This window comes from Dipodomys spectabilis, unplaced genomic scaffold (genome assembly GCF_019054845.1).
Source record: "Dipodomys spectabilis isolate Male_0828 unplaced genomic scaffold, ASM1905484v1 ptg000227l, whole genome shotgun sequence".
Taxonomy (NCBI): Eukaryota; Metazoa; Chordata; class Mammalia; order Rodentia; family Heteromyidae; genus Dipodomys; species Dipodomys spectabilis.
This window is the reverse complement of record NW_024870904.1, coordinates 1,716,203-1,743,454: the sequence shown is the minus strand read 5'-3', so window position 1 is coordinate 1,743,454 and position 27,252 is coordinate 1,716,203. Positions and strand designations below refer to the sequence as shown.

At 38.5% G+C, this 27,252-nt stretch overlaps 1 protein-coding gene across 1 annotated transcript in view; it reads right to left on the bottom strand.

Moving 5' to 3' along the window:
* The window catches only part of LOC122123296 (zinc finger protein 33B-like), a 51,124-nt gene extending 35,384 nt beyond the window's left edge, over positions 1–15,740 (bottom strand). The window contains exons 1-2 of the mRNA XM_042697655.1: positions 14,922–15,740; positions 14,770–14,837 (exon numbers count right to left, since the gene is read on the bottom strand). Coding sequence (XP_042553589.1) covers positions 14,770–14,837; positions 14,922–15,740 — 887 coding nt within the window. The remainder of the gene's footprint in view (positions 1–14,769; positions 14,838–14,921) is intronic.
* Between the last annotated feature and the right edge of the window lie 11,512 nt (positions 15,741–27,252).

Here is a 27,252-nt window from a genome sequence, read left to right as displayed (position 1 = left end):
CTAAAAATGCTAAAGATGTAGCCAGGCGCGGGTGGCTCACACGTGTAATCCAAGCTAGCAGGAGGTGAGAGCTGAGGATCAGGGTTCAGAGCCAGCCCGAGCAGGAAAGTCTGTGAGACTCTTTTATCCAATAAACCACTAGAAAACGGGAAGTGGCGCTGTGGCTCCAGCTGTTGAGGGCTCACCTTGAGCTGAAGAGCACAGGGACAGCACCCAAGCCCAGAGTTCAAGCCCCACAATGGACAAAAAAAAAAAAAACAACTAAAGATGGCTTGGAGATTTAGCAGATTATAAAATCTGACATTCAAAGTTAAGTGCAGATATGCTTGTTTGTTTCTACTTTTTCTAGTGTGAGAGAAAGTTGTCCCACTAGTTATGTGATTCAGTGACACCTAGGAGATGACTTCTCATGGAGGGTGAAGGATGGCTAGCAACTGCTCAGACATCACATCCTCATATGTAATATTAAACTATCCTAATGAAATTTTACTGGATTTGCTGAAATAGTGTGGTCAAACATAACTTCAAATATTCTACAGGACTGAGTGAGCTTTAAGTGCTTCAATTAATCTCTGTAAATACTCTTGGACTGCTTTGTGGTCTTTGTTTTACTTGAAACTTAGGCTGAGTTTGATGGTATTTATAGAAATCTCTGTTTTTCTCTATGGTGCTCTCATAGGAGTTCTCTTACCTATTTTCCCAATTCATTCTATTTTTCATGTTTACTAGCTTGCTTTCTTTCTTTTCCATTATATTTATTTATTGTGAAAATACTATACAGGGAGGTTACAATTACATGGGCAAGATAGTGAGTACATTTCTTATCAAGCATTGTTGCCTTCCACTTTGTATCCCTTTACCATACCTTCTTTCTTTTTTATTTTTCAGTTGTAGGTCTGGAACTCTGGGCCTAGGTGCTATACTTAATCTCTGCAGCTCAAGGCTAGTACTCTACCACTGGTGCCACATCACCACTTCCAATTTTCTAGTGGTTAATTGGAGATAAGCGTCTCACAGATGGTCCTGCCTGGGCTGGCTTTGAACCTCTATGCTCAGTTCTCAGCCACCTGAGTAGCTAGGATTGTAGGCATGAGCCACCACCATGTGGCTTCACTAGCTTTATTTCTCTCTTTCTTCTCTCATTGTCTATTTCTCTCTCTGTCTCTTTTTCTCTTTCATTCTCTCAGCTTCTCTTTCCTCCATTTTTCTCTTAATTTTACTTTTCTTCAAATGGTTTATCTGGGAAGTAGATTTTCTTACTGATCAGTTTTCTTTTGGTGACATGGCTCTTAAAATTGACATTTTTCTCACTCATTATACAGGAAAATTGTTGCTAAACATAAAATAATTTGAGTTTCCCAGATTCTATTATCTTTCTCTGGTTTAACCTCATTTGATGTGGTTCCTGCAGTTTTCCTTTTTCTTCTTGCTCTGCTTGCATATTTGCATTCACTAATATTATAAGATAGAAGCTGGTTGTGAAAATAAACAATAGTGACTATGGTTTTCATATTTGAAATATCACTATTGGCAAATTCTGACATACATTTGCTATGTAGTAAACTTTAATCTCAGGAACTTCAATACTAAATAGCATGTGTGGCAATGTATCCTTGGGAATCTAGTGGAAGAAATGGTTCAGGAATATGTGACACATTTGAGCAATAGTCAGTGAAATCATCTGCAAAACCTACACAGATTATAATAATTTGTACTTTTTGTCCATGTGTGTTTGTTATTAATGCTATTTGTAGTGTGTATTTCCAACTAAATGCTGTTTGAGCATGGGTTCAAACACTTTCAGTTTGTTATTTTAGGAGGTAAAATAGATATGTTTGTCACCCATAAGTCTTCATAGTATCCAAAATTTTATTTTTCCATGTTCCTTGTGATGACAGGTCTATGTAGTGCAGCAAGCTCTTATTTGTTAAATAAGTTTATTTATTGTGAAAACACCATACAGAGGGGTTACACTTACATGAGCAAGATAATGAGTACATTTCTTATTAAGCATTGTTGCCTTCTCCTTTGTTTTTCCCCTACCGTCCCAGCCCTCCCATCTCCTGGACTACACTCCCCCATTCACCTCCAAGCAAGCTCTTCATCTTTTTATGTAGCCTAGGCTGGCAAATAATCTTTCTTGAGTTTCCCAAGTCCAGGGAGAATAGTTGTGTTTCAGACTGTGTGTGGCTACATTAGCCATTCTTATGTGTAGAGTTCATTGATAAAACACTGGGCCACACTGTTGTGAAGCCATTCCATCCATCCATCTACAACACTTTTCATCTTCCATCTGTGAAGCTGTTTAATCATTGAATAGGCAGCTCCTGTTCCTCTCTATCCCAGTCTCTGGAATCATCCTACATTTGGGCTCCACAAGTTTGTTGATCCTTGGAAGCTCAGTAAGGGAAATTATCCCATGGCTGTTCCTTTATGATTGGTGTGTTTTATTTAGCTTATTTTACTTAAAGTTCATCCCTGCCATAAAATGTAGTAAAGTTTTCTCCTTTGAACACATTTATTGTTTTACATGCTTCAATGTTTTGCTTATTGTGAGTAGATGTTGAGAAGTGATTCTCCAAGCATGTGTTGTACTCCCTGCTTTATCTGCTGTTGCACACAAGCATAGAAATGCTGGACCATATTCCTATATAATTCTATGTTTAGCTCTTTTTAGGACTCTTCGTACCATCTTTGATAGATTATTTGTTTGTTTGTTTGTTAGATCGATCAAGGGGCTTGAACTCCGGGCCTGAGCCGTACTCCCTCAGCTCTTTAGCTCAAAGCTAGCGCTCTACCACTGGAGCCACAGCACCACTTCTGGTTTTCTGGTGGTTTTATTGGAGATAAGAGTTTCACGGATTTTCCTGCCCATGCTGGCTTTGAACCGTGATCCTCAAATCTCAGCCTTCTGAGTAGATATGATTACAGGTGTGAACCACGGGTACCTGGCTTCATCTTTGATATTTTTATATACATGACAGAAATGCACCAAGGTTCACATCCTTTTCACATCTTTCCTAGCTTTTTTTAGACTTTGGGAGTATTTTTGTTGTTTTTATTTAAAACTATGTCCATACTAGCATGTATCAAATGTTATTTTATTGGAATTTTGATTTGAATTTTTCTCATGACTACTGATATTAAACTACTTTTATATTTTAATGTACTACATGTGTATGTCATTTTTAGAAAAATCTCTTCAATCTTTTTGCAACTTTAAAATTAGATTTTGTTGTCTGGGTTACTTGAAGGATTTTCTTTATATTTTCTAATTCATATTGGTTAGCAATCCATTTAGAGATATATGCAAATATTTCTCACATACATGCTTTTTTTCCTTTATTGGTAGTGCTTTTCAATATACAAGGTTTTCATTTGTATTTATTTATTAGTTATTTATTTATATATTGTAGGTCATGGGGCTTGAACTCTGGGACTGAACACTGTCCCTCAGCTCTTAAATTCAAGACTAACACTACCACTTTGACCACAGCACCACTTCTTGTTTTCTGGTGATTCACTGGAAGTAAGAGTTTCACAGCTATACCTGCCCAGGCTGACTTTGAGACCCGATCTTCAGATCTCACCCTCTTGAGTACCTAATATTATAGGTGTGATCCACCAGAGACTCACATTGTTTGTTTTTTTGTTTGTTTTTTCCAAGAGGTAGTTTTGGAGTTTTATTTATGGGGTTACTGTCAAATCTTGCTTTATTTTTTTTTCTTTTCTTTTCTTTTTTCTCAGCAGTGAGTCCTGAACTGTAGGCCTGGGTGCTGTCACTCAGCTCTTCAGCTCAAGGTGAGTACATTACAGATTGAACCAAAGGAACACTTCCAACATTTTGTTTATGTGGTGCTGAGGAATTAAACCCAGGGCCTTATGCATGATAAGCAAGCACTCTACCACTGAGCAATCTTCCCAGACCACTTACTGTCAAATCTGATGCCATGAAACTTTCCTCCCCATCTCTCTTCTCTTCTTTTCCCTTTTCCTCTTTTCCCCTCCACTCCACTACTCTCTTGTCCTCTCTTCTTCCTTCTTTTTCCTGACCTTTTGCTTCCCTTCTCGCCCTCCTCCACTCATCTTCTTTTCCCTTTATAGCTGAGATGAAGACTTTCTAACTTAGAAACACAGTAATAAACATACCTCATGGTTTTCTTGAGCTACTATTGGAGCTTGAACTGCAGGTCTCACAGTCAGTCAACTTCCTCACTCACTGTTGGCACTATCACTTGAGCCATACCTCTAACCTGTTCATTAGCTGCTTAGTTTGAGTTGTCTATCCAGGCTGGCTTGCAGACCTCAGTTTCCTCCTTAGTAGCTAGGCTAAAATGACAGTCTGAGCAAGAAGTACTTGCCTTGATTTTTCTTACTTCAACATTTAACATTAATACTTAATTGGATACTACAATGAAATAGTTTATTGTTTCTGGTTTATGTAGAGTTATTTTGCAACCTAAACTGAAATAGTTTATCTTTCAAATTAAGTGTTGTATTGTGTTTCTAACAACTGGACCTGTTCTACCTGTAGTAGATTTTCTTCACTAAGCAGATCGTTTATGCTGGAGGTATTGTTTTATAATTAATGTAATTTAATCTTATTATGGAGGTGATATATAGAGAGATATGTCATGAGTGAGGTTAAAAATAACCTTCCTTTCATACAGTGTCTTCCATGCCTTCATTCTCTCCCAATCTCTCCCTCCTATCTCTACTCTTGAGTTGTATATTTTATTTTCATCACCCTATTTCCCTCACATTCTATGACTCTGCCACACACACCAGAAGATATACATGTGAATACACCATACATAATTGAAAGCAATTGTTTTTATTTCACAAGTGAAGTAAGAAAGTAGCTCTCTTTAATAAATCACAATGATAGCATACATATATTTTTACATATTCATTCTGGTTTCCTTCTGTTTATTTTACTGTTAGATTATTAGAAACATATTGTTGGATTTTTTTGTATTCTTATCACAGATTTATTTGTCATACTGATTTCTAGACAATTTGTCTTCAGATCTATTGTCAGTGTGTCTGTCTTGGTAAATATAACTGCATAGTGCTTTATAAACAGCATTTAGTAAAGATAATGCTATCCCTGTTTGTGTTTCTACTGACCATTTGTCTAGTTATACAGTCATTAAGAGGAATATTACTTCTCCAATCATAATGATAGATTAAAGAAATTATCACTCTTTGTCCTTTTAATCATGTCTTTGTAGACTTTACTTTTCAGAATAGAACTTTTGTTATAAAGATTTATAATTTGCTTGTTATTATCAATGCTCTGTATCTGTGGTAACACAATTTGTGCTGAGGTTCCTTTCCTTTCATATTATGACTACTTGTATTTTTCAATAATGATTGTTGCATATGGTATGTTTATATTGATTTAATTTTATTTCTTGATAATTAATGTATGTCTGTTTGGCTTATTGAGTTTTTTGAGTATGTTTTCTTCTGTTCAAATCAGACAGTACCTGATATATTTACTATTTTTATATTACAATATTAACATGGTTTCATTTTAGTGATTACTTTGCTATTTATTATGTTTGTCTCATCTGACATGTATTTCTTAGTTTGCTTTCATGTAACCTGCACACATCGTTCTATACCATGCAAATCACCTCTAATATAATCTCCAGACAATCTTCTATACACTGTAAATCACCTCTGATACCTATTACAACTTAAATCCAACTAAATAGTTGTTACAATGCATTTTTCATAGGATAATGCCAGTTTTTTCAAAGATTGCATGTTTACTATAGGTGCCCTACTTTGGCAAGTCTTTGGGTTCTATGGTTTGTTGAATCTGTGCAACAAACAAATATGTAAGGCCTAATATATTCCTTTGAAAATGCTACTGTAGGGGCTGGAAAGGTGGCTCAGTGCAGAGTGCTTGCCTTGCATGCATGAGGCCCTGGGTTAGGTTGCTCAGCACCACATAAACAGAAGAATCTGAAAGTGGTGCTGTGGGTTCAGTAGTAGAGCATTAGCCTTGAGCTGAAGAGCTGAGAGACAGAGCCCAGGCCCAGAGATCAAGCTGCATGAATAATGAAAAGAAAAAACATACCACAAATAACATAGTGCATATAATAATATTTAAAGGTGCTGGACACAAGTGTCTCATGGTAGTAAACCTGAGACCTGAGGATTGAGATTTCATCCAGCCCTTTCAGAAAAGTCAATGAAACTCTTATCTACAATTAATCACCTAAAAATCCAGGGGTAGAAATTGATAGATGGCTGAAGTGATAGATCCTTAAGATAAAATGGTCAGGGACAGTACCCAGACAATAAGATCAATACCTAATATTGGTATATTATACTGGGTTATATGAAAATAAATGCTACTTTTCAAAAGTGGTTGGAATTGTGCAAAAATGCATATTGTTCAATAAGTAATGAAATCAATGAAATCAATCGAGTAATCAATCAAGTAATGAATTCAATACCTGGCTTATGTAACTTTGACATACATATATACATCTATGTGTGTGTATATATATGTATATATATATATATACATATATATACACATATGTATATATACATAGATGTATATATGTATATATACATAGATGTATATATGTATACATATGTATATATACATAGATGTATATATACACATATGTATATATGTATATATATACATATGTATATGTACATATATGTATGTATAGACATACATATATGTATGTATGTACAGATGTATATGTGTATATATCACCTTTACAATAATTTTTTTTGGGGGGGCCTGGTCGTAGGGCTTGAACTCTGGGCCTGGGCGCTGTCCCACAGGTCTTAAGATCAAGGCTAGCATTCTACCACTTGAGCCACAGCGCCATTTCCCTCTTTTTATTTTCTTTTTGCTTATGTGGTGCAGAGGAATCGAACCCAGGTCCTTAGGCATGCAAGGCAAGCGCTCTACCACTGAGCCACCTTCCCAGCCCCCACAATAATTTTTTTACGAATGCAAAAACAACAGAAACATAGAATAATTTCTCCTATGAATGTAGGTAGCATTTGGAGCCCAGTGGGTGAGCAAACAAAGTAAAGGAGGTGAATATGGTTTAAAAAAATGTGTGTGTGTGTGTGTGTGCATGGGTATGTGTGTGTGTGTGTGTGTGTGTGTGTGTGTGTGTGTATGTGTGTGTGTGTGTGTGTGTGGTGTTTATCAATGAAACTTCCTGACAATGGGTTTTTTGTTTTCATTTGCTCATTTGTTGTTGTTGTTGTTTGACATTCCTGGGGCTTGAACTCATGGTGTGGGAACTGTTCCTGAATTTCATTATGCTGAAGCCTACCACTCTACCACTTGAGCTACAGCACTAGTGCTTCTAGGGTGTTTGGTAGTTTTTGTTGTTTGTTAGGTAATGAGATATCAAGCTTAGTGCTCCATGCATGGTAGGCAAGCACTTTATCACTAAGCCACATTGCCAGCCCCATCCACACTATTTTAAGAATGGAGGCAGGACTGGGAGTGTGGCTCAATGATAGAGTGCTTGCCTTGCATACATGAGGCACTGGGTTCCACTCCTCAGCACCACATCAGCAGAAAATTCATTGTGACTTATCACCAATTAAATGCCAGAAAACTAGAAGTGACATTCTGGCTGGAAGTGGTAGCATGCCAGCCTTTAGTGAAAAGTTTAGGGAATATGGCAGGACCTCCCTGAGTTTAAACCACACAGCCAACAATTAAAAGAAAAAAGAAACAATTATGAACAAACAAAAACCTAAATACTTGCTCATTGCCTTTGTTCTTCTATTTTTCTTTGTTCTTGTATCTGTATACTTCATATCATTCCATTTTCTACTTTCTTCCTTTCACTTTGGGGGATTGAACCTTAGGACTTGCACATGGAAGGTGGATACTCCATACCAACCTATTCTTTCTTCTTTTAACCTAAAAAGTCGGCTTATAGGACAGGCAAGGTAGCAAAACGGTACAGTGCTTGCACTGCAGGAATGAGGAGCTGGGTTCTATTCCTCAGTTCCACATGCACAGAAAAACCTGGAAGTGGTGTTGTGGCTCAAGTGGTAGAATGCTACCCTTTAGCAAAAGCAGCTCAGGGACAGCACCTGGCCTCTGAGGTCAAGCCTAAGGACCAGCAAAACAAAACGTCTGCTCATTTAGTCAATGCTTCCTCTGCAATTTGAAAGACAAACTTACAAGTAACTTTCGTTCCCTTTCAATACTACTGTCCTCCTTTCCAGTGAGTGCAGGGGCCGCACACAGAAGAGACTCTATGCCTCTGCTGTCCCTTGTAAACTACTGTTGTACAACAGTAAGCATCACCACATACATTTCTGTTCTTATTATTTTGAACACAATGGGCTTTGCCAAGGTAGGTAAAAATAAGTGAAGGAAACCTTTCCTTTTCATTTATTGGTTGTGATTGTAATGGATCTATCTTGGTGAGGACTTAAGTCTGACACTCCTGTCATTTTAGTTCTCTCTGAATTACTTTTCAATATGTTTTCTTCTTAGGACACACACATACACACACACACACACACACACACACACACACACACACACACACAAATATCCTGAAGAATTTTAACTAGTTCATCAGACAATAGTTTTACTACCAATTCTTCTTGTCCACAGCAATTGTATCATCTACATAAGACAAGACAATTACATTAGGCCACTGGCTTAACTTGACTAACAGGTCCCTGTGTCAGCAGTCAGCCCTCCTGAAACCTGGGCACACCATGTCCCATGCTAGATTTGCCATGTGGTGCTGGTGGTGTACTGATGGGTAGCACAGGCCCTGATCTGGGCTCCTTACTCCTGTCCCAAGGGGCTTGCCAGGTTTGCATATTGCATGAAGACTTTGGCACTGTGCTCCTCTCCTCGGCTGGCTCCTCATCAATCTTTTCTTTCCTGTACCTTCCATTTTGAGTTCTGGCTTAGACTATGAGCCCAACCAATTTCCAACACACCTGATGAAGTCTCCACATCAAACTTTTGGTAACAAACATTTAAGTTAGAATGCACATATAAAGATTTGGCTTGGTTTTGCTCAGACCCCATTGACAAGTGAAAAAAAGATGGTTAGCTGTTAGTACTTCTCAAAGTACTGACAACTCTATAACAGGGACTTCATACAAGGATGTTTCTGATCAAGAAACCTGAACAAAAAAATATTTATAAGATCTTCACAATTCATTGAGGAAACCGAAAAGAGAGGTTAGGGTAAGATGTTTCTCAAAGGAGCAAGAAAAATGTACACCTAATACTATGCTAATTATGGGAGGAAAAATGGCCTAGAGGTGGACAACAATAAAGATATAAGTGCTCAAGGTAATGGAAGGAGGCCTTGGGTGGTCCCTGAGGTTCTAATGAAAATCCTATGATAGCCTTGTTCAGTACCCACTGTGTTCAGTATCCCAGCTTCTGTCTTTTCCAGTCATTCTGAAGTGCATCATTCCAGGTTAACCTCAAGAAGAAACAAGGATTCACCTAACATCCTGCTCTCTCATTGGGGTCACGACTGGTTGGGTACTGGAGGGTTTTGGTTAAATACTTAGATCTCTGGAGAGCAGACTCTTCAGGGTCATGACTTTGGCTCATATGAACTGCCCCTGCTGATGATATCACAATGTTCTGTAACATAGATATGACTATGTTTGTATACTTTATCCAGTAACATTCAATGAATGGCTATTGAAAATAATCTAATTTAGAGTTGAAATCTTTGAACAAAGGCAGAATTTTCTAAAGCCTAACTTTGGATATTGCTACAGTATGAACCTTGTGGTAGGACCGTTGACATTCTGAAAAATTATATAACTTAACCCACTCTTAGTGATTAGGTCTAGGGTGGATATGTAGCCAAGTCATGGTTCACCACTTCTCTTCTCAGGACATAGGAGCTTTTAGAATGAGCTGAAACTAAATATCCTGTCATTCACTCCTGGGAGTGGCCTTGAAATAAATTGCAGTCCATAAGGGAAGAACAGCAAAAGTGCTTCTGCACATCTCGACAGAACAGACTGAAAAGAGTATTTCTCTTACATTTGTGTGCACACAGTAGAACACCATTGTCTTCTCATTCAAATATATTGGTATTCTGGGATCTTATATGATCACTACTTGACCCCTTTTCTTATGATCCTGTTTCAAGTATACTGAAATATTTGGCCACAGTTTAGATGTTGAGATCTCTCTTAGAATGTCTAATTCCACACCTTACAGATGTGGACCACATTGTCCTACATAGTAACTTGAACCTCTGCAAGGAACTATGAACTAGTCAGAAACATAAAGGTATGTGCATGTGCATTCACATGACAAAAGGTATCAAATTATTTGTGACAATTTATCATTACCCACGCTTATAAGCCATTTCAATATCAACTTCAATTGAGGGACAATGACTATATCCCATGGAGTATTTTAGGTTTCTATAGGATTGGAAACTTTCCTGCATGAAGGCCAAAGAACCCATTTTTACAAAATATCTTCCCTGGCCTTGGAGTTCTTTCTACTCAGGGTCTGGGTACTGTCCCTCAGATTTTGTAATAAAGGAACAAATGTGATGACAACCTATCAGCATGATTCACAGCACTACTTGTGGGAAATTTCTTGATAATTGGCAATAACAGTCTCACAGCCTTTACTACCTAGTTGGCCTTTCAATTGTGATTTTAAACCTCATATTCTTGAGCAACTAAGATTTCTGATGTGAAGCACCAGTGCCCCGTTAGATCAGGAGATCTTAACTACTTGATCCAAGCAGGACTCATGGTTTCCACAGAATAGGATATAAAATTCATAACATCATATAGACATATGCAAAGGTCCTTTTGCAATCTCAGTAAAGGACTGTTTACCTATCATTCTGTAAACCACATCCAAATTCTTCCACTAAATATTTGGAAGAATGCATTGTTTTCACAGATCATATTAGTGGTCCTCAGGTTGAATTCAGAGGCAAAAATTTGTGAGGCTTCCTTTACCTTCTATACCAGATGCCCTTTTGTATCACTCATTTTGCACCTTAGGGTCTTGTTTCTTTGTCTGGGCCTTTCAACACACTAATTGTAATAATTACATATCACAAGTAGCAAACAAGATAGGCACATATGACCAGATCCATCCTTTTCTTGGCTAAGATACCATTTTCATGAAGCTTTTGCATGGGATGGCCTACAAATACTACCTTTGTAATTTCAGCTTCCTGAGTAACTAAGATTCCACACGAGGGACTGTAATTGCTCATTTTTAATTGCTGATTTTAAACTAAAAGAAGGAAAGGGTATTTTACCAATTCAGTGAGCAGCAAGTTCCTTAAATTTTGAGCTCAAGCAAACTATTAGCCAAATGATAATAACAAAAGTGATAAAATCAAAAATAAAATGTTATCATCAGGGCTACTTTGAATGTGGTATGTTGGTTCATGAGTTTTAATGACAGCTATATGACAGGCCTAGGTAGAAGGGACTCTGGTCCATGAACCATCCTTTATCGGAAAGCATCCAGTTTGTAAAAATGGGAGAATGAACTATATCCAAATAGCTGGTGTTTGTGTATGTGTGTGTGTATGGTACAAGTAGAAAGGCCAAGGGCCTCCTAATCCCCCTATTTTTTTCTTCTTTACTAGGCCTCAGTAGATAAACAGATGGGTGAACAGTGTGAGGGGAGGGGGTAAGCTAGCAACCTAGCTAAATCTGGCAATGTGAAGTCCACTGTCCTTATCTTGTAAATGGAATCCTGGCCAGCATTTAAGAATTCTCTTTGAACAATTAAAATTGTTGAAGGCACAGGAAGCCTGAGGTGAAGCACTAAATGAAACCTCTTATTCGCAGAGAAAGATTTCTTCAGAACAGCCCACAGGGCTCATGCTTTGATTGCTAGCTTTTTAGATTCCTAGGAGCTCTCGTTGGCTTCAACTCAGTCCCTGAGTTGAAGACCTCATATTGGCACAAAAACATTTCTTCATGAAAGTGTGAAAATAGAGCCCTTCATGTAACAAAACAGCTGTGGACATATGTAGAATGACTGGCTTCTATAGCATATGGAGTCTTGGTCTTGGTTTACTAATTAAGCACTTTCTGATGTAACAAACATTTTTTTCTAAATGTTTCCAGGATATCTTTAATTACATAACTATACAGTGGCATCTATCTTGGCTCTAGAAATTCTAATGTTAGATCAAACTTTGTGTTTCTGTAAAAGAAAACAGTATATTTGTTGGAAGCCACATTATTTTAGATGGAATACTTGAAATATTAAGTCAATTTATAAAATGTTACAGCCTCCTTATAATTTTGTAAACAGTTCAAGAATTAACTTTTGTAAAAGCCATTTTTCTTGAGCCCCACCTCTGAAACAATAATTCTCACATTCACCAAAAATTAAACATTCTTCTTTTGAATAGTTTATTTCTTCCTTCTTCCTCATTCCTTCCCTTCCTCTTTCCCTCTCTCACATCACTCCTTCCTGCCTTCCTTCCTTCCTTCTTTCTTTCCTTCTTTCTATCCTTCCTTCTTTCCTTCCTTCCTCTCAGGGCCTAGAAGTGATGCTGTAACTCAAGTGGCAGATGGTTTTATTTTTTTGTTAACTTCAATTTTTGTGAGAGGTTGATCAATATCTTTGTGTGCTCAATTATTTCCCCTAATATCCTATCCACTTTGGCCCTCTATGAGATAACACAGGTGCGACACATCATCCACATTGGTGTTTTGTAATAGCTTGCTCAGCTGAACAACTAAATAGGCTAAGAGTGAATCAATCACAAGTTGCTCATCACCAATGATTAATTAAAGAAAAGAGCAAGCACTGAAGATACTTTGGGGTTCTCCCCCAAGGCACAATGCAGATTCTAGTCTTTATTACTCTATCATATTTTTAAATATATATTTTATTGTAAACATACTGTACAGATTGGTTACATATTATGAGTTAGGTCATGAATACATTTCCTTTTGAGCATTGTTACCCCTCTGAGAAAGACTTTACTACTATGTATGTACTGAAATAAGGACTAATATCTTCCTTTAGATCTTCCACTCAAAAACTGAACTGGAATAAGTAAGTCATTTGTACTATAACGCATGGATCACACATACAGAGGGAGACTTAAGGGAGCAGTAGAAATATGGTTGTTCTCATGTTCTTGGCTCCAATCATAACAGTATTTACTCATCTATTGTTCCCATAAGCATGTTGGAGATGATCTGAATCCAGTCCCAAAGGGCTAGAACTCATATTTCTAAGAGGAGTTTACAAATTACCTTGACACACCATTCCTTAGTATAAAAGACACAAGTGAATTATTTCAATTTCTTAATTCCTTGTCGAGACTGGTTGTTTCTACATGCTTTGGATAATATTGAAGGACACCATCCACACTCAACATAATGACAAATGTTGGCTCAAAGAGAGCTGAAGAGTGAAGAATGGTTTCCCATCACCCCTAACTTACCTCTGCCATGAAGAATTTCTCTGTATAATTTACAGAGGTTTTCTGACAAAGGTTTTCCTACATTGGGTTTCTTTCCTGGGTGAATATTTTAATAATTGCTGAAGGTTGGCTTCTGGTTGAAAGACTTCCTCTCATGTTTATATTTACAGAAATTCTGTCATGTGTCCAGGTCTCTGATACCTGTACAGATAAGACTTCTGGCAAAATGTTTTCTATACTCATAATTTCTCTCCTGTGCATGATCTCACATGTGATGAGGACTCAGTTCTGATTGAAAGTCATTTCACATATGTTCTATGCACTACTTTCTTTTCTCCTATGTGAATCAGTTCTCTCATAAACACTGAGATATTCCTTTCAGGTCAAAGACCTTCCACATTTGTAATATTTTTGAGATTTCTCTGCTGTGTGTTATATGAACTTGGATCTATGAATACTTAGTAAAGGACTATCCACATTTGATATATTTGTATTTTCTCATCTGTGTCTGTTCTCTGATGGAAACTGAGTTAGGACTTTTTCTTGAAAACCTTTCCATATTTTCCTACATATGATTTCTCTCCTCTTTGTGTGTGAGAGTATGTGTCTGTGTTTCTGTGTGTTTTGGTGTTCTGTGATGCACTCTGAGCTGTGTCTTGTAGTTGGAGGACTCCACATCTGCTATATCATAAGGTCTCTATCCTGTATTGGTTCTGTATTGCAATTTCAATTTTCTTACAGATCAAAGACTTTCCCCATTTGGTACAATCCTAAGTTATTTCATTTGTGTGAATCAACTTATGTGTGTTAAGCTGTGAACTCCAGGTCTTTCTACACTGGTTGCATTCATAAGGTTTCTCTCCTTGTGTTCTGTGATGGATGTTAAGGTTTGCCTTCCAGATGAAAGAATTTCCATGCCTACTACATACATAACATTTCTCTCTGGTGGGTTTTATTCTGATGGACAGAAAGGTGTATGTTCTGGGTGAAAGAATTTCCACATAGGTTACATTCATAAAATTTCTCTCCTGTGTGTGCTCTCTGGTGGAAAGTAAGGTGGAGCTTCTAGCTGAAAATCTTTCCACACATATGACATTCATAAGGTTTCTTTCATGTGTGTTTTCTGATGGACAGTGAAGTTTTACTTCCAGGTGAAAGCCTTTCCACAAATGTTACATTAATAAGGTTTCTCTCTTGTGTGTGTTGTCTGGTGGCAAGTAAGGTATGACTTCTTGGTGAAAGACTTTCCATACGTGTTACATTCATAAGGTTTCTCTCCTGTGTGTGTGTTCTCTGGTGGCGAGTAAGCCTTGATTTCAGGATGAAACACTTTCCACACAGGTTACATTCATAAGGTCTCTCTCCTGTGTGTGTTCTGTGGTGGGCAGTAAGGTTACCCTTTTGGGTGAAAGTCTTTCCACACACATTACATTCATGAAGTTTCTCTCCTGTGTGTATTCTCTGGTGGCTAGTAAGATATGCCTTGCAGGTGAAAGACTTTCCACAAATGTTACATTCAAAAGGATACTCTTTTGTGTGTGTTCTATGGTGAACAGTAAGCTTTGATTTCTTGGTGAAAGACTTTCCACACACATTACATTCATAAGGTTTCTTTCCTGTGTGTGTTATCTGATGGACAGTGAGGGTTGACTTCCAGGTAAAGGACTTTCCACACAAGTTACATTCATAAATTTTCTCTCCTGTGTGTGTTCTCTGGTGGGTAGAAAGATATTCCTTGTGGGGGAAAAACTTTCCGCAAATCTTACATTCAAAAGGTTTCTCTTTTGTGTGTGTTCTCTGGTGGACAGTAAGATTTGATTTCTGGGTGAAACACTTTCCACACAGGTTACATTCATAAGGTCTCTCTCCTGTGTGTTTTCTGTGGTGGACAGTAAGGTTTGATTTCTTGGTAAAAGACTTTCCACACATGTTACATTCATAAGGTTTCTCTCCTTTGTGTGTTCTCTGGTGGACAGTAAGGTATGCCATCCTGGCGAAAGACTTTCCACACATGTTACATTCATAAGGTTTCTCTCCTTTGTGTGTTCTCTGGTGGCTAGTAAGATATGCCTTGCAGGTGAAAGATTTTCCACAAATGTTGCATTGAAAAGGTTTCTCTTTTGTGTGTGTTCTCTGGTGGACAGTAAGCTTTGATTTCTTGGTGAAAGACTTTCGACACACGTTACATTCATGAGGTTTCTCTCTTGTGTGTGTTCTCTGAGGGACAACAGTGTGTGACTTTTCACATTGTTTATATTCTTCAACTACAGAAGACACATGAGGACTATAGGCAGCACACATCTTACCAGGTTCACTGAAAACACCCATGTTCTGACACCCAGTGACCTTTTCTATCCTCATCTCTAAGGAGTTCCCATTATTCTTAATCAGTTCTGACTTCTGTATGGAGCTCAAATGAAAACTTTTTATAAGTCTCACTTTTTCCTCCCCTGGGTTAGTATTCATGACTGCTACTTCAGAGAGATATTTATTGTGACTTTCCTGACAGGTGCTAATCACATCCTCCATTTCTGGGACATCTAAAATGAATAATAGAAAAATAGACAAAAACATAAATGAGACCCACAAATTCCTTACGATAACGATATTTCCTCACATTTTCTTACTAGATTTTCAAATATCAAAACATTGCTTTATGCAGAATATATACATTTCTCTGCAATGTAGTAATTAAGAAAGTAGTACTGACATTTTACAGTGCAAAATAATGTTTTTCTGTATTTTAGATTATTATATGTTTTCCCAGGAAATATTTCTTGAAATTATTCATCTCCATACTCTTCATGCCTCCATTCTGAATCGCCCTCTATGCCCAGCACCACTGATAAGAAATTGTCCCGATCAGAGGATAGCAGCCCTAGCATACTCCTATTTTCCTCCTACCTGCATAATACTAGTTTAAAAGAAAATGAGATCTCCTTTCTACATTTCTTATTCTCTTTTTCTCTTTATGAATGACTTCTCTACAGAAAAAGGGAATTGCTAACACTGCCTACACTGGCACACCAAATTCAGGGTGTCTCCATGTGAATTCTGGATTGACAATTCCTTGAGACAAAGGATCACCTAGTTCTCTGCCACACATGACTCAGAGGCACTAGGAATACTATTGCTCCATACCGCTCAATATAAACAGACCCACTGGGCTCTGGATCCATCATCACCATTCAAGATGCTTTAACCAACCTGTAAAATTCTTGTCTGAGGTTTCTCTTATCCATGGTTCTGCACCTTGCTCCAGCTTCACAATCAATTCAGGTTTAGGAACACAGTGCCCTGTGAATAAGAAATAGTGGAGAACAATTGCTCTTGCTGGGTCATCATTAATGTAAGGTCGCAGACATCCTGTTTGCAAGGTTGCTCCTAAATCTGGTTTCTCAATTGTTTTTGTGGGGGGCCGTCGAGTTGTGGGGCGTGAACTCTGGGCCTGGGAGCTGTCTCTCAGCTCTTAAGCACAAGTCTAGCACTCTATCACGAGCCACAACACCAATTCTAGTTTTATTTCCCTGCTTATGTGGTGCTGAGATATCGAACACAGGGCCTCAAGTATGCAAGGGAATTTGTCTATCCCTGAGCCATCTTCCCAGCCCATGGTTTCTCTATTCTTAATAACTCCATGGTGGAGTTGCCCCCAGCTTTGAGTTTATTGTGGCATTGTGTGGCTTGAACTCAGCTCTTTTGCTCAAAGCTAGCATTCTACTAGTTTGAGTCTTGCCTACGATTCTAGTTTTTGAATGGTTAATTGGAGATAAGAGTTTCATGGTCACTTTTCCACAGTTCCTGGCTTCAAACCAAAATCTTCAGATTTCAGCCTCCAGAGTATCTAGAAATCCAATCTTCATGCACTAAACTCTGTGTCAAGTTTGGCTTACAAATACACACTTTCACCTACTGATTTCCAGATCATACTGTCAGTAGTAATGTATATTTTATCTAGACTGTAGATCCACCTATAATAATTACCCCAAGTCTGGGAAGTCAGTCTCCTATTATTGGATCATAGTTTAGAACTTTTGTCCAAAATTGATTAGAAATCTTAAAGACTGAAAATAAAATTAGCTCTTGAGTTACATATAAGGAAGTTGAAGTTTCCCTTACAAAGAAATGACACTTCCCATGGACTGGAATCTTTTTTAGTGTTTTTTTTGTTTGTTTGTTTGTTTTTAGAAAATGTTATGGTTCAAACTTTAATCCTTCATTGACGAGATGAGATCTGAAGTGGCAGGCTTGAAACCAACCTGGGCAAGGAAACCCAGAATATACCCCAAAACAAAAGCCAAAATGGAGTTGTGGTTCATGCAGTAGTGCAAAGGCAAACAACACCAAGCTCCCAGACCTCAATTTGGCTGGCTTTTATACTAGCAGTTTTTAGCTGGGAATGGACTGGAATCTTAGACCTAGATAACATAAACAGTCAAATGTCTACTAAAATAAAAGCACTTGATCTTCCAAGAAAAAGTGACCTTTGCTCACCCAAGGACATTAGGTTGCTATAGGTCTCCAGCATTACATCTCTGTGAAGGGTCCGCTGACCAGGATCCAGATCCTGCCACTCCTTCCAGGTGAAGTACACAGCCACATCATCAAATGACATCAGCTTCTGTAATGGCACATTTCCATCAAGAAATTAGACCTGGGTCATGAGAATTCCAATCAGGAATTTCATTATACTGCAGGTATGCTTTTGTCTTACATTAAATGTTTGCAGCTTGCTGTGTTATCTATTCACTGGGAAAATTAAATAGCAAATTAGAAATATTGGACAATATATAAACCTGGTCATTAAAACACACAGATTGGCAGGGCACTGGTGGCTTATCCTCCTAGCTATTGAGGAGGCTGAGGTCTGAGGATCTAGGTTCAAGGCCAGCCCAGGCAGGAAAGTCCATGAGACACTTATCTCCAATAAACCACCAGAAAACTGAAAGTAGCACTGTGACTCAAGTGGTAGAGCACTCACTTTGACCTGAAGAGGTGAGGGACAAGAACCAGGCCCAGAATTCAAGCCCCAAGACCAATAAAAAATTACAGTTTCCCTATTGCATGCAAACACATTTCTGCTGCTAGCAATAGAGACAAGATAAAAACTCTAAGGAGACAATAATCTGGCATGACAACAATAAGTCTAAGGAGGTGTCTGAAAAATTATATTATCACTTTTTGATAAAATTTTAGTACATATAAGGGTAACAATGAATTAAACAAATATTTTTACTGCATTTACATATACTGCTTCACCCTAAATCCTATTTTGACTTTCTATTAACAGGTACTCTCATAAGCAAGCAGAACACATTCAGGATATGACATGGAATACAGAACATAGAATATTACTAGACCTATGAGAAGCAGTGTCCACATGAATATTCAAAAATACTAAGTACTCCAGAAAGTAGCTAATGATTTATTTTGCCCATATATGATTTAATTGAGTTCACACATAAAAATACCTTAGGTTAACCATGTTTGGTTTAAATACTAAATATTGAAAAGTGGTCACAGATACCCTGATATTTCCATCCTATGTAAAAAGAACTGCTACCATGAAGTTTTGTAAACTTTGCCTACATACTACAATACAAAATATATGTGGAAGGGGAATAAAATATTCTTTACAATATTTTCATTTTAATAGACTTCATGGAAGGTGGAGGAAAATATATAGAAGCTCAAGGAATACTAAATATGACAAAAATGATGAATATGAACAAATGCTCCAATGTGTCACATATTTCTGAGTCATTTCTCCAGTAGATCCCTAAGGATATATTTCCACTTGTGTTAGTTAATCGCAAAATTTCTCAGAGATCCAAATCAATTCCTGAGAAATCATCCGTGAGATTTTGCAACAAGTGATATTTCTAATAAAGAACACCTTGTCACTGTATTTTTTTTTTATCAAAACCAGTTCCTATCATATACTGGCAGTGAATTAAAATATTCAAAAGTAGTGGGAAGGAAAGACAAAACAAATACCACATCAAATGAAGTTAGACTAAAGATAACCGAATCAGGAGAAAACTGATTTTCTTGTAGTTTATAAGTTGGGCGAAGGAAATACTTTTCTGTGGGGAACTCTGAAGTTGAGCTGAAGGGGGAAAAGGTTTGAGAGGTTGGAATTCCAGCCTGACCGCAATGAGAACACTGAGAGCTGGCCACAGAAGGGTTAAAAGAGAATTCTGGAGAGGGTTCAGAGACTGGAGGGCAGGCCTTTTCCTTACTGTTGGAAAGATAGAAAGATAGCATCTGAAACTGAGCTGCTGTTCACCTTCAAGGCTAGCTAAGGTGAACTTCATGTAGGCATTTTATCTGGAAGCCAGTCTTCTGTCTCAGGACATTAGGAAACATGTTTTCCTCACAACCTGTTGTGGCTCTGATTGTACTACTAATATAGATACTTCATTTTTGCATGTTATCAATGGTAATCTTCCCTGTGTGCACTCAAGGAACTATGCTTGCTTGCTGGCACCAAGGGACCAAGTGCCAGAGAGCCTTCTGAACCCCGGTTTTTCCCTAAGTCTATCTGTTTATGTTTTTGTGATTTTCTAATTTTGTTTCTGGAATCCTGTAGAACTCTCTAGGGAACAGTTTTCCTATACAATGGGTAAGAAAAATGTCAAACCTAAGAGCCATGTCAGCAAAGTAAAACTGATCACTAAGAAAAAATAGTTCCCAGATAGATCATTTGATGAAAAGAAACAACTGAGACACATATGGAGGAAAGAGGGAATGAGAAAAGTAAGAAAAAATTGATAGAAAGATAGATACAAAGAGAGAGAAAGAGAAAAATAACCAACACTAGTGAGTAGAAAATCAAAAATAGAGAGAGAAAATAGAGGAAAGAAATTTTGTGAGGATACTTTAGAAAATAAACAGGAATTTGTAGAAAGACCATAAAGTTTAGCAACAAATATATCCTAAGTTTCAAGTAAGACGAAGACCATGAAGTCGACCAAGTACTATATATGGAGAGTAATTTAAGTACATATAGGCTAATCACTCCATAACAACACATGAATGTGTGTCTGTCCATAACACTATTTCAGCAATTCCAAGAAAATTTCATTGAAATAGTTTAACGTTGCTCATGAGGATGTGATCTGTTTGCAAGCTATCCTTCACCTTCCATGAGAAGAAACCTGCTCAGTGTCATTACATCAAATAACAGATTTGATTACATTTTATGAGAAGATGAAACCTAGACATTCTGAAGCCAATCTGCATTCAACTTAGAAAGAATATAACCATTTAATCTGCTAAACCTACAAGCAATCTTAATCTGATAATCTATAAGCCATATGAATATGTTCCTGAGGCTGAATCTGTGTGGTTGGAATTGTTTTAAATTCTTGAACATCTTTAGGTTCATATAATGGAATAATACCAAATGAGAAATAAAAAAACAACTCACCAGAGATCCATTCATTTCGTCTTGCTGCTGACAATGAGCAGAAGATTCTGGAAGCATGGCTGGGATACAAGACAAATGACGTATTCAGAAATGAATCTGTGAGACTTTCGGCCCAGAATTTCCTCTTGCAACATAATACATGGGCTGGAAAACGGCAAAGACTTCTCATAAGAGAAGAATCTTTAATGTCTCAGGCAGAGGATTAAAGTCTACAATAAATACAAATCCAGTCCATTTCCTGGTAGATAGATATTATTAAACCAACTAATTTCTATGTTTATGTACACACTACATTTATAAGAGTGAATGTTCCTACAAAAAATATTGAATAACTGAAAGCAAAAACATATCACATTTCCACTGAAACTATTTATTACTGAATATACTTCGGGATGTAGGAACTGCTTTTTTTAATGCAAAGGTATCCTAGGAATCCATTGGAATTTGTTTTCTACCTCATTCATTTACATATTTAAACATCATGGAAAGCATATATGATGTAACTCAGTAGTTTTCACCCAAAGTTACAGAGGAAACTATGTACAGAATATATTTCTTGTGTTATACTATTTCAATAATGGTTGTCCAATGGTACATTTCACTGTATCCATTGCAAACATATGCAATGATTTGCAATTTGCCATTTAACATGCTTTGGCCAAAGGAACATGAGTAAAGATGAGGTAAACCCAGGTTTGAGAAGTCCCTAATGTTCATTTTCCTAAACAGTCATGGGAAGATCCTTGGTCATCCTAAAGATACAACATAAAATACTCCATATAGGAGTGACACACCTGAAGATAACCATCACCTACAAAGCATAGAACCTTGAGTAAGACATATTACCTCAAGTTTTCTTCTGTGATTTTTCATTGAAGGCCAAATGTCCCCGACCAACACTTTCTGAACTACGAGGCACAGCCAACACATTAGAGCTAGCATTAACAAATCCATAGATGGGACATTTAAGATAAGTTTCAATGAATACATACTAAAAATTATAGTGGTAATCCAGGCTGAATAAATTAGCAAGAAGAGGATTAGGGATTACTACATGAATAGATACTTTCAGTCATAACAATTACCCCACCTTCCCAAACCACAGCCTCAGGTACCCTCTGATAACTAGCCTCTGGGTTATTCCTCAAGCCAGCTCATCACGACTCCTAGAAATTAGCTTAAATCTTGCAACAACACAAAGTGAGAGTGGTGTAGGAAAGAGTACCACGTGAATCTGGTGCTTAGGGAAGTAGCAACAATTTTTGCATAAGGCAAGGGAAGCTAGCAGCATCTTCCCCTGCCTGTACTTTTCTGCTTCTTCCCTTTTGGGCTTCTCAGAAAAGGTCTGTCCATTTAGAATGGAGATTCTTATTCATAGGGTGCTCTGCTTCAAACATTGCTAGGCTTCATTCCTAAAAATACAGGACCAGCACTCACTACTCCAATATCCCCTGTACAACTGTCTCTAGAAACAGGATGGTGAACAAACATCTGTGAACTCAAGCCAGGAGATTAAAACCTCAAGCCAAAAAGATTAAAATATCTCTAGGAGAAACAACACAGAAGCCCTAAATACAACTTCCATGTAAGAGGACTCAAGGCAGGCACACACCTCACAATTTCACTAGAATTCTTCCTGTACTCCTCTTCCACCTGGGCAAAGCAAATAAAGTCACATGCATTAATAGAAGAATCCCTTGGTCTTGGAGTACAAATGCACAGCTCTTGGGCTCTCCTTGTCTGCAGAATCACCCAGCTTGCTCTCAGACATTTGGGAACCAGGTTCTTGCAGCTCAGGGCCCAGAAGCTAATGGCAGCACAAACTCCTGAACCTCAAGCAAATTATCAACCCCAGACTGGAGAAAAGCGTGGAGGGGAAAACGGGTGCTTTGGCTCAAGTATAAAGCTCTCCTCTTGAGCTGACGAGCTCAGGAACATTGCTTGCAGGCCCAGAGTTCAAGCCCCACCAATGACCAAAAAAAACAGAACCAGAAAAAGAAACCCGTGGAGGATAGACTCCAGCAGCAATCCCACAGTTCCTACCTAACATCAGTTCCAAAGCTTGAGATTCCTTCAAGTTACAGCTCCCAAGCTCCACTGCGCAGAGCTGGGCGCCTGCCTCCTGGCTCCCACCTATGGAAGGCCAAACTTTACTTCAGGGCACTTCCAGCAGCAAGCAAAGGGAAAGAATCCAGAAGGGTCCGACTTAATATGCCCAAGGGGGGCGGGGAGACGCATGCCCAAAAAGATCTCTGCGCCACTTCCGCCCTCCAAAAACAAAAACAACTCAGGACTTTCAAACCGAAAGCCCTCCAAGGAGACTACAATTCCCATGATGCTCGGCGCCACCTTGCTTCACCTCTGGTCAGAAGAGTGCTTGGATGCATTGGGACTTTTCTCTCCCTGCTGTGGGAGCTAAGCTGAGTTTCTTCTTCAAAACCACTGTTTCCTTTGTAAAATATTGTAAGACCAACCAGAAAATGGATATATATGGGGAGAATTGGATGCATTGACTTTTTGGTACTTAGTTCTAATAATGAAATTGAGGTTATGAGACTGTTTCTCATACCTTTCTTTTTGTTCTATGCCTGTGTTCTGCTGAGTGTAAATTACATCTCTGTTTTGCTTTACAGTGTTTAATACCTCCCCTCTCATCTTACAAACATACTCATAGACACTGAACTTATAACGGGTCATTTTCCATTAGTGTAATTTTACACACTGGCATAGAATAAGAAGATGGTTATGTGGATATGCATCATAATCCTTGTGTTGATTTAAATTTTGCAAAATCAAACAATTACTTTTTCCAGAAAATCCCCAATCTATCTATTAAATGAAAATGAGTTTTTGGCCGTTTCTGAATTTTGCTCTTCATTTAAGGGTTTTATGTTTTTTTGTCTTTTTGCTGTTGGTCCTGAGGCTTCAACTCAGAGCTTGGTCACTGTCTGTGAGCATTTGTTGTGCTCTACTTGGATTTCCTTTAATAATTTCTTCAGGTAACTAGTGAAAAGTTTCCTCACAGGGATTCTTAAGAGCATGGCACATTTCCCTGATTTTCCTACAAAGAGAGTGGTTTGGGGGTCAGAATGAATGCAGGTGAGTAGAAGAGTGAAGTTTAGGCTAGGCTATGTTGATGTGAATCTTAATCATTTACAAACCAGTCTGCTTCTGTCTTCTCATTTTGCATGGGAAAATCTCTTTAGAATTCTTACCTCTTCTCTGATCCTAAAACTTCCTCTCAGTAGCTTTAGGCTACATATCTAGGGGACCTCTGACTTGTCTCCTCAGACCTTATCCATTAAGCTGTGGAATAAATCTTTGCCTTCTGCCACAGTCGTACAGAGCACAAGTAAGACTTCTGTGGGCCAACGGGATAATAATTAAGGAGACAGAGAGATGGCTGATGGCACAATTCTGCTATATTTCTCAAATGCTTGTGTAATATTGGTCTACGCCCACTGTGCCAAAAAGTGCAAACAGCACACACCTTTCCTCATTCTACTTCAATCTATCTTTTCCACCAAAGCCTCCCTTCACTTAAAGCCCCAGGCCAAACAGCTAGAACACACACTTCCTCAAACCAAGAAAGGGCAAGGACTTGCAACCCTGAGGGTGGGAGTCAAAGGCCCTGAAGCCTTTGTTCACAGTTTGCCTGCTCCTGGCAGGCACCCCAGGGTCTGCAACAGTCTCCCTCTCTCATATTCAGAGATCCTATACTTGTCTCTTAAATATTTATTGTGATTTTTGGTGATCCTTTACATACAATATAATTGAGATGGTTTGGATTGGAAAGTTTCATGCCTGGTTTTAGGTCTCCAGTGTATAATTTTCTATATCTCCTTTTTGGACCTGAATTATTCCTCATGAAAATGGAAATCAAAGGGCATATTTGGATTTATAGACTTCAACTTAAAAGCACCTCTAATAATATAAAGAAAAATTAATTTCATTCAAAAAAAGTAAATTCCTGAGAGGCAAGGAGAAAAGGATCAGAAAGAATTGGAGTACTTCCAAGACTACATGTGAAGTGTAGTTTTCATTGTTCAAGCCTGTATTTCTGATGCATTTACTTATATTTTTATCCTTTTTTTTTTGGTCGTTCATGGCACTTGTACTCTGAACCTGGGAACCATCTCTGAGCTCAAGTACTCTACCATGTGAGCCACAACACACTTCTGGATTTCTAGTGGTCACTGGAGATAAGTGTCTCACACATGTTGGTAGCCAGGCTGACTTTGAACTGGGATCCTCAGGTTTCAGCCTATTGAACAGCAAGGATTACAGACATGAAGAACCAGCACCCAACTTGCATTTCTTGTGTTTTATGTCCCAACTCTGGGGCTTGAACTCAGTGCATGGACACTGTCACTGAACTTCTTTTGCTCAAGACTAGCATCCTACTACTTGAGCCACAATTCCACATTTTGCGTTCCTGTGTATGAGGTAGTGAGGACTTGAACCAGGGCTTCATGCATGCTAGGTAAGCATACTACCACTGCTTGGGCCAGCCACAACACCAGCAGTGCTCCAGAAAAACAAGGGGATGATAATGGAAGAGACAGAGACCAGGCCAGTAATGAATCTCTCTTTATTTCTGCAATATCCTTAGCTATAGACACTTTCTATATCTGTCCAGTTCTTGCATCACATTGTTCTAGGACTCAATGTGGCAACAACTGCAGATCATATGCATCCTTTCTCATTCTAGTTCAACCTTTGTCCACCAAACTCCTACACTTAAGGCCCCAGGCCCAGAAGCTAAAAGGAACACTCCCTCCTATGAAAATGGCAAGTACTTACAGCCCTGAAGTTTGCAGTCCATGGTTGTGGAGCTTTTGCTCACACCTTGACAGTCCTTGCACCTCTGAGTCTGCAACAAATCCTCCTTTTTATTTTGTAAATTGAGCAAGTGTCTATCAGCTTGAGCCTAGAAAATGCAGCAGATCATACATCTCAATAAGAATGGAAGAAAAAGGAATACGAAAACAAGAAACAGGAAAATGCCTAAGAAATGGAAAAAGGAGTGCTATTTCCCAGGTTGAATCCCTGCAGATAATGGAGAACTGATGCAGCTAAGTCTGCAGGGTGTGCTACCTATAGGGTGGAGTGACCAATATCAGATTTCTGACCCTGTAGCTGCCTAATGTCTAACCTTAATTTATCAAAGGAGGGCTGGGAAGGTGGCTCAGTGTGGCTCAGTGGTAGAACCCTTGCCTTGTATGCATGAGGTCCTGAGTTCGATTCCTCAGCACCACATAAGCAAAAAGAAAAAAGCAAGAATGGCACTGTCGCTCAAGTGGTAGCCCGCTAGCCTTGCAGCGCCCAGGCCCAGAGTTCAGACCCTATGACCAGATCCTCCCCCCAAAAAAATTATCAAAGGTCCAGATTCCTCAAATATGTCACTGGATATTGGCCCATATCATATTGAGGGATAACACAGGCGTACTAACCATTAGCATGTCACATCATTTTTAACCGGGTCTTTAGCACATCTACTTGATTATCAATATAAATCATTGTTGTTTCCAAATCATAAAACATATCACAATCTTATCCAAGCCCACCTGCATCCCAGGGCACCAGAAACATACCAAGCCAAACTATTAACATATTGTGCTCTATATATGGTTTGGATAAGGTTCACAGCAGAAGCAGTAGCACTAGCAAGAACATTTAGGGTAGCAAAAATGCTGGCAACCAATATTCCAAAAAATCTGCATCAATGGCTAAGAGCCTATAAACCTCAATAGCAAACAGAGACCCAAACCTATTATACCATAATGTTTATATCAACTGAACAGGCAACATAAGTTAAGGTGATTGCATAGTAATCTCAGAGTATTTATGCAGTTAGTGAGAACACAATTGTTCCTGCTAGAGGCATCAAAAACTACCCCACCCTTGAAAACCATACCTAGCTCTACTAACAGCATGTATGGATACATAACACAACCTTGCACAGTAAATGATACAAAGCCATGAAACAGGACACGTCTCTGATACAGAGGTATGGGATGGAGAGAGGCATTAGTCCAAAGGCCTCAGCAGCAGCCAGTTGCAGATGTTAGGGTGAGCCTTACGAAACAGGCTGACAAACATGGGGGCCAACAAGGTACCACTGATCACGTCACTCCTTGAGCCCAGTTATGGAGTGCATACTGGGAGACTTCTACCAGTACAACAGTAGACAAGATGTGAAATCCACAGGCTCTCCATAATCCACATGCCCTACATGGGGGTGGATCATCAAAACCACAGGAATCTCCGGGCATAGTGTAACCCATGAGGGGTGCACCACATCTCCTGCCAAAGGAATTCTAGAAGTGTTATGCATGAGCTCCATGTTTTCCATTCGTTCACCTTTTCCTCCAGAGGACG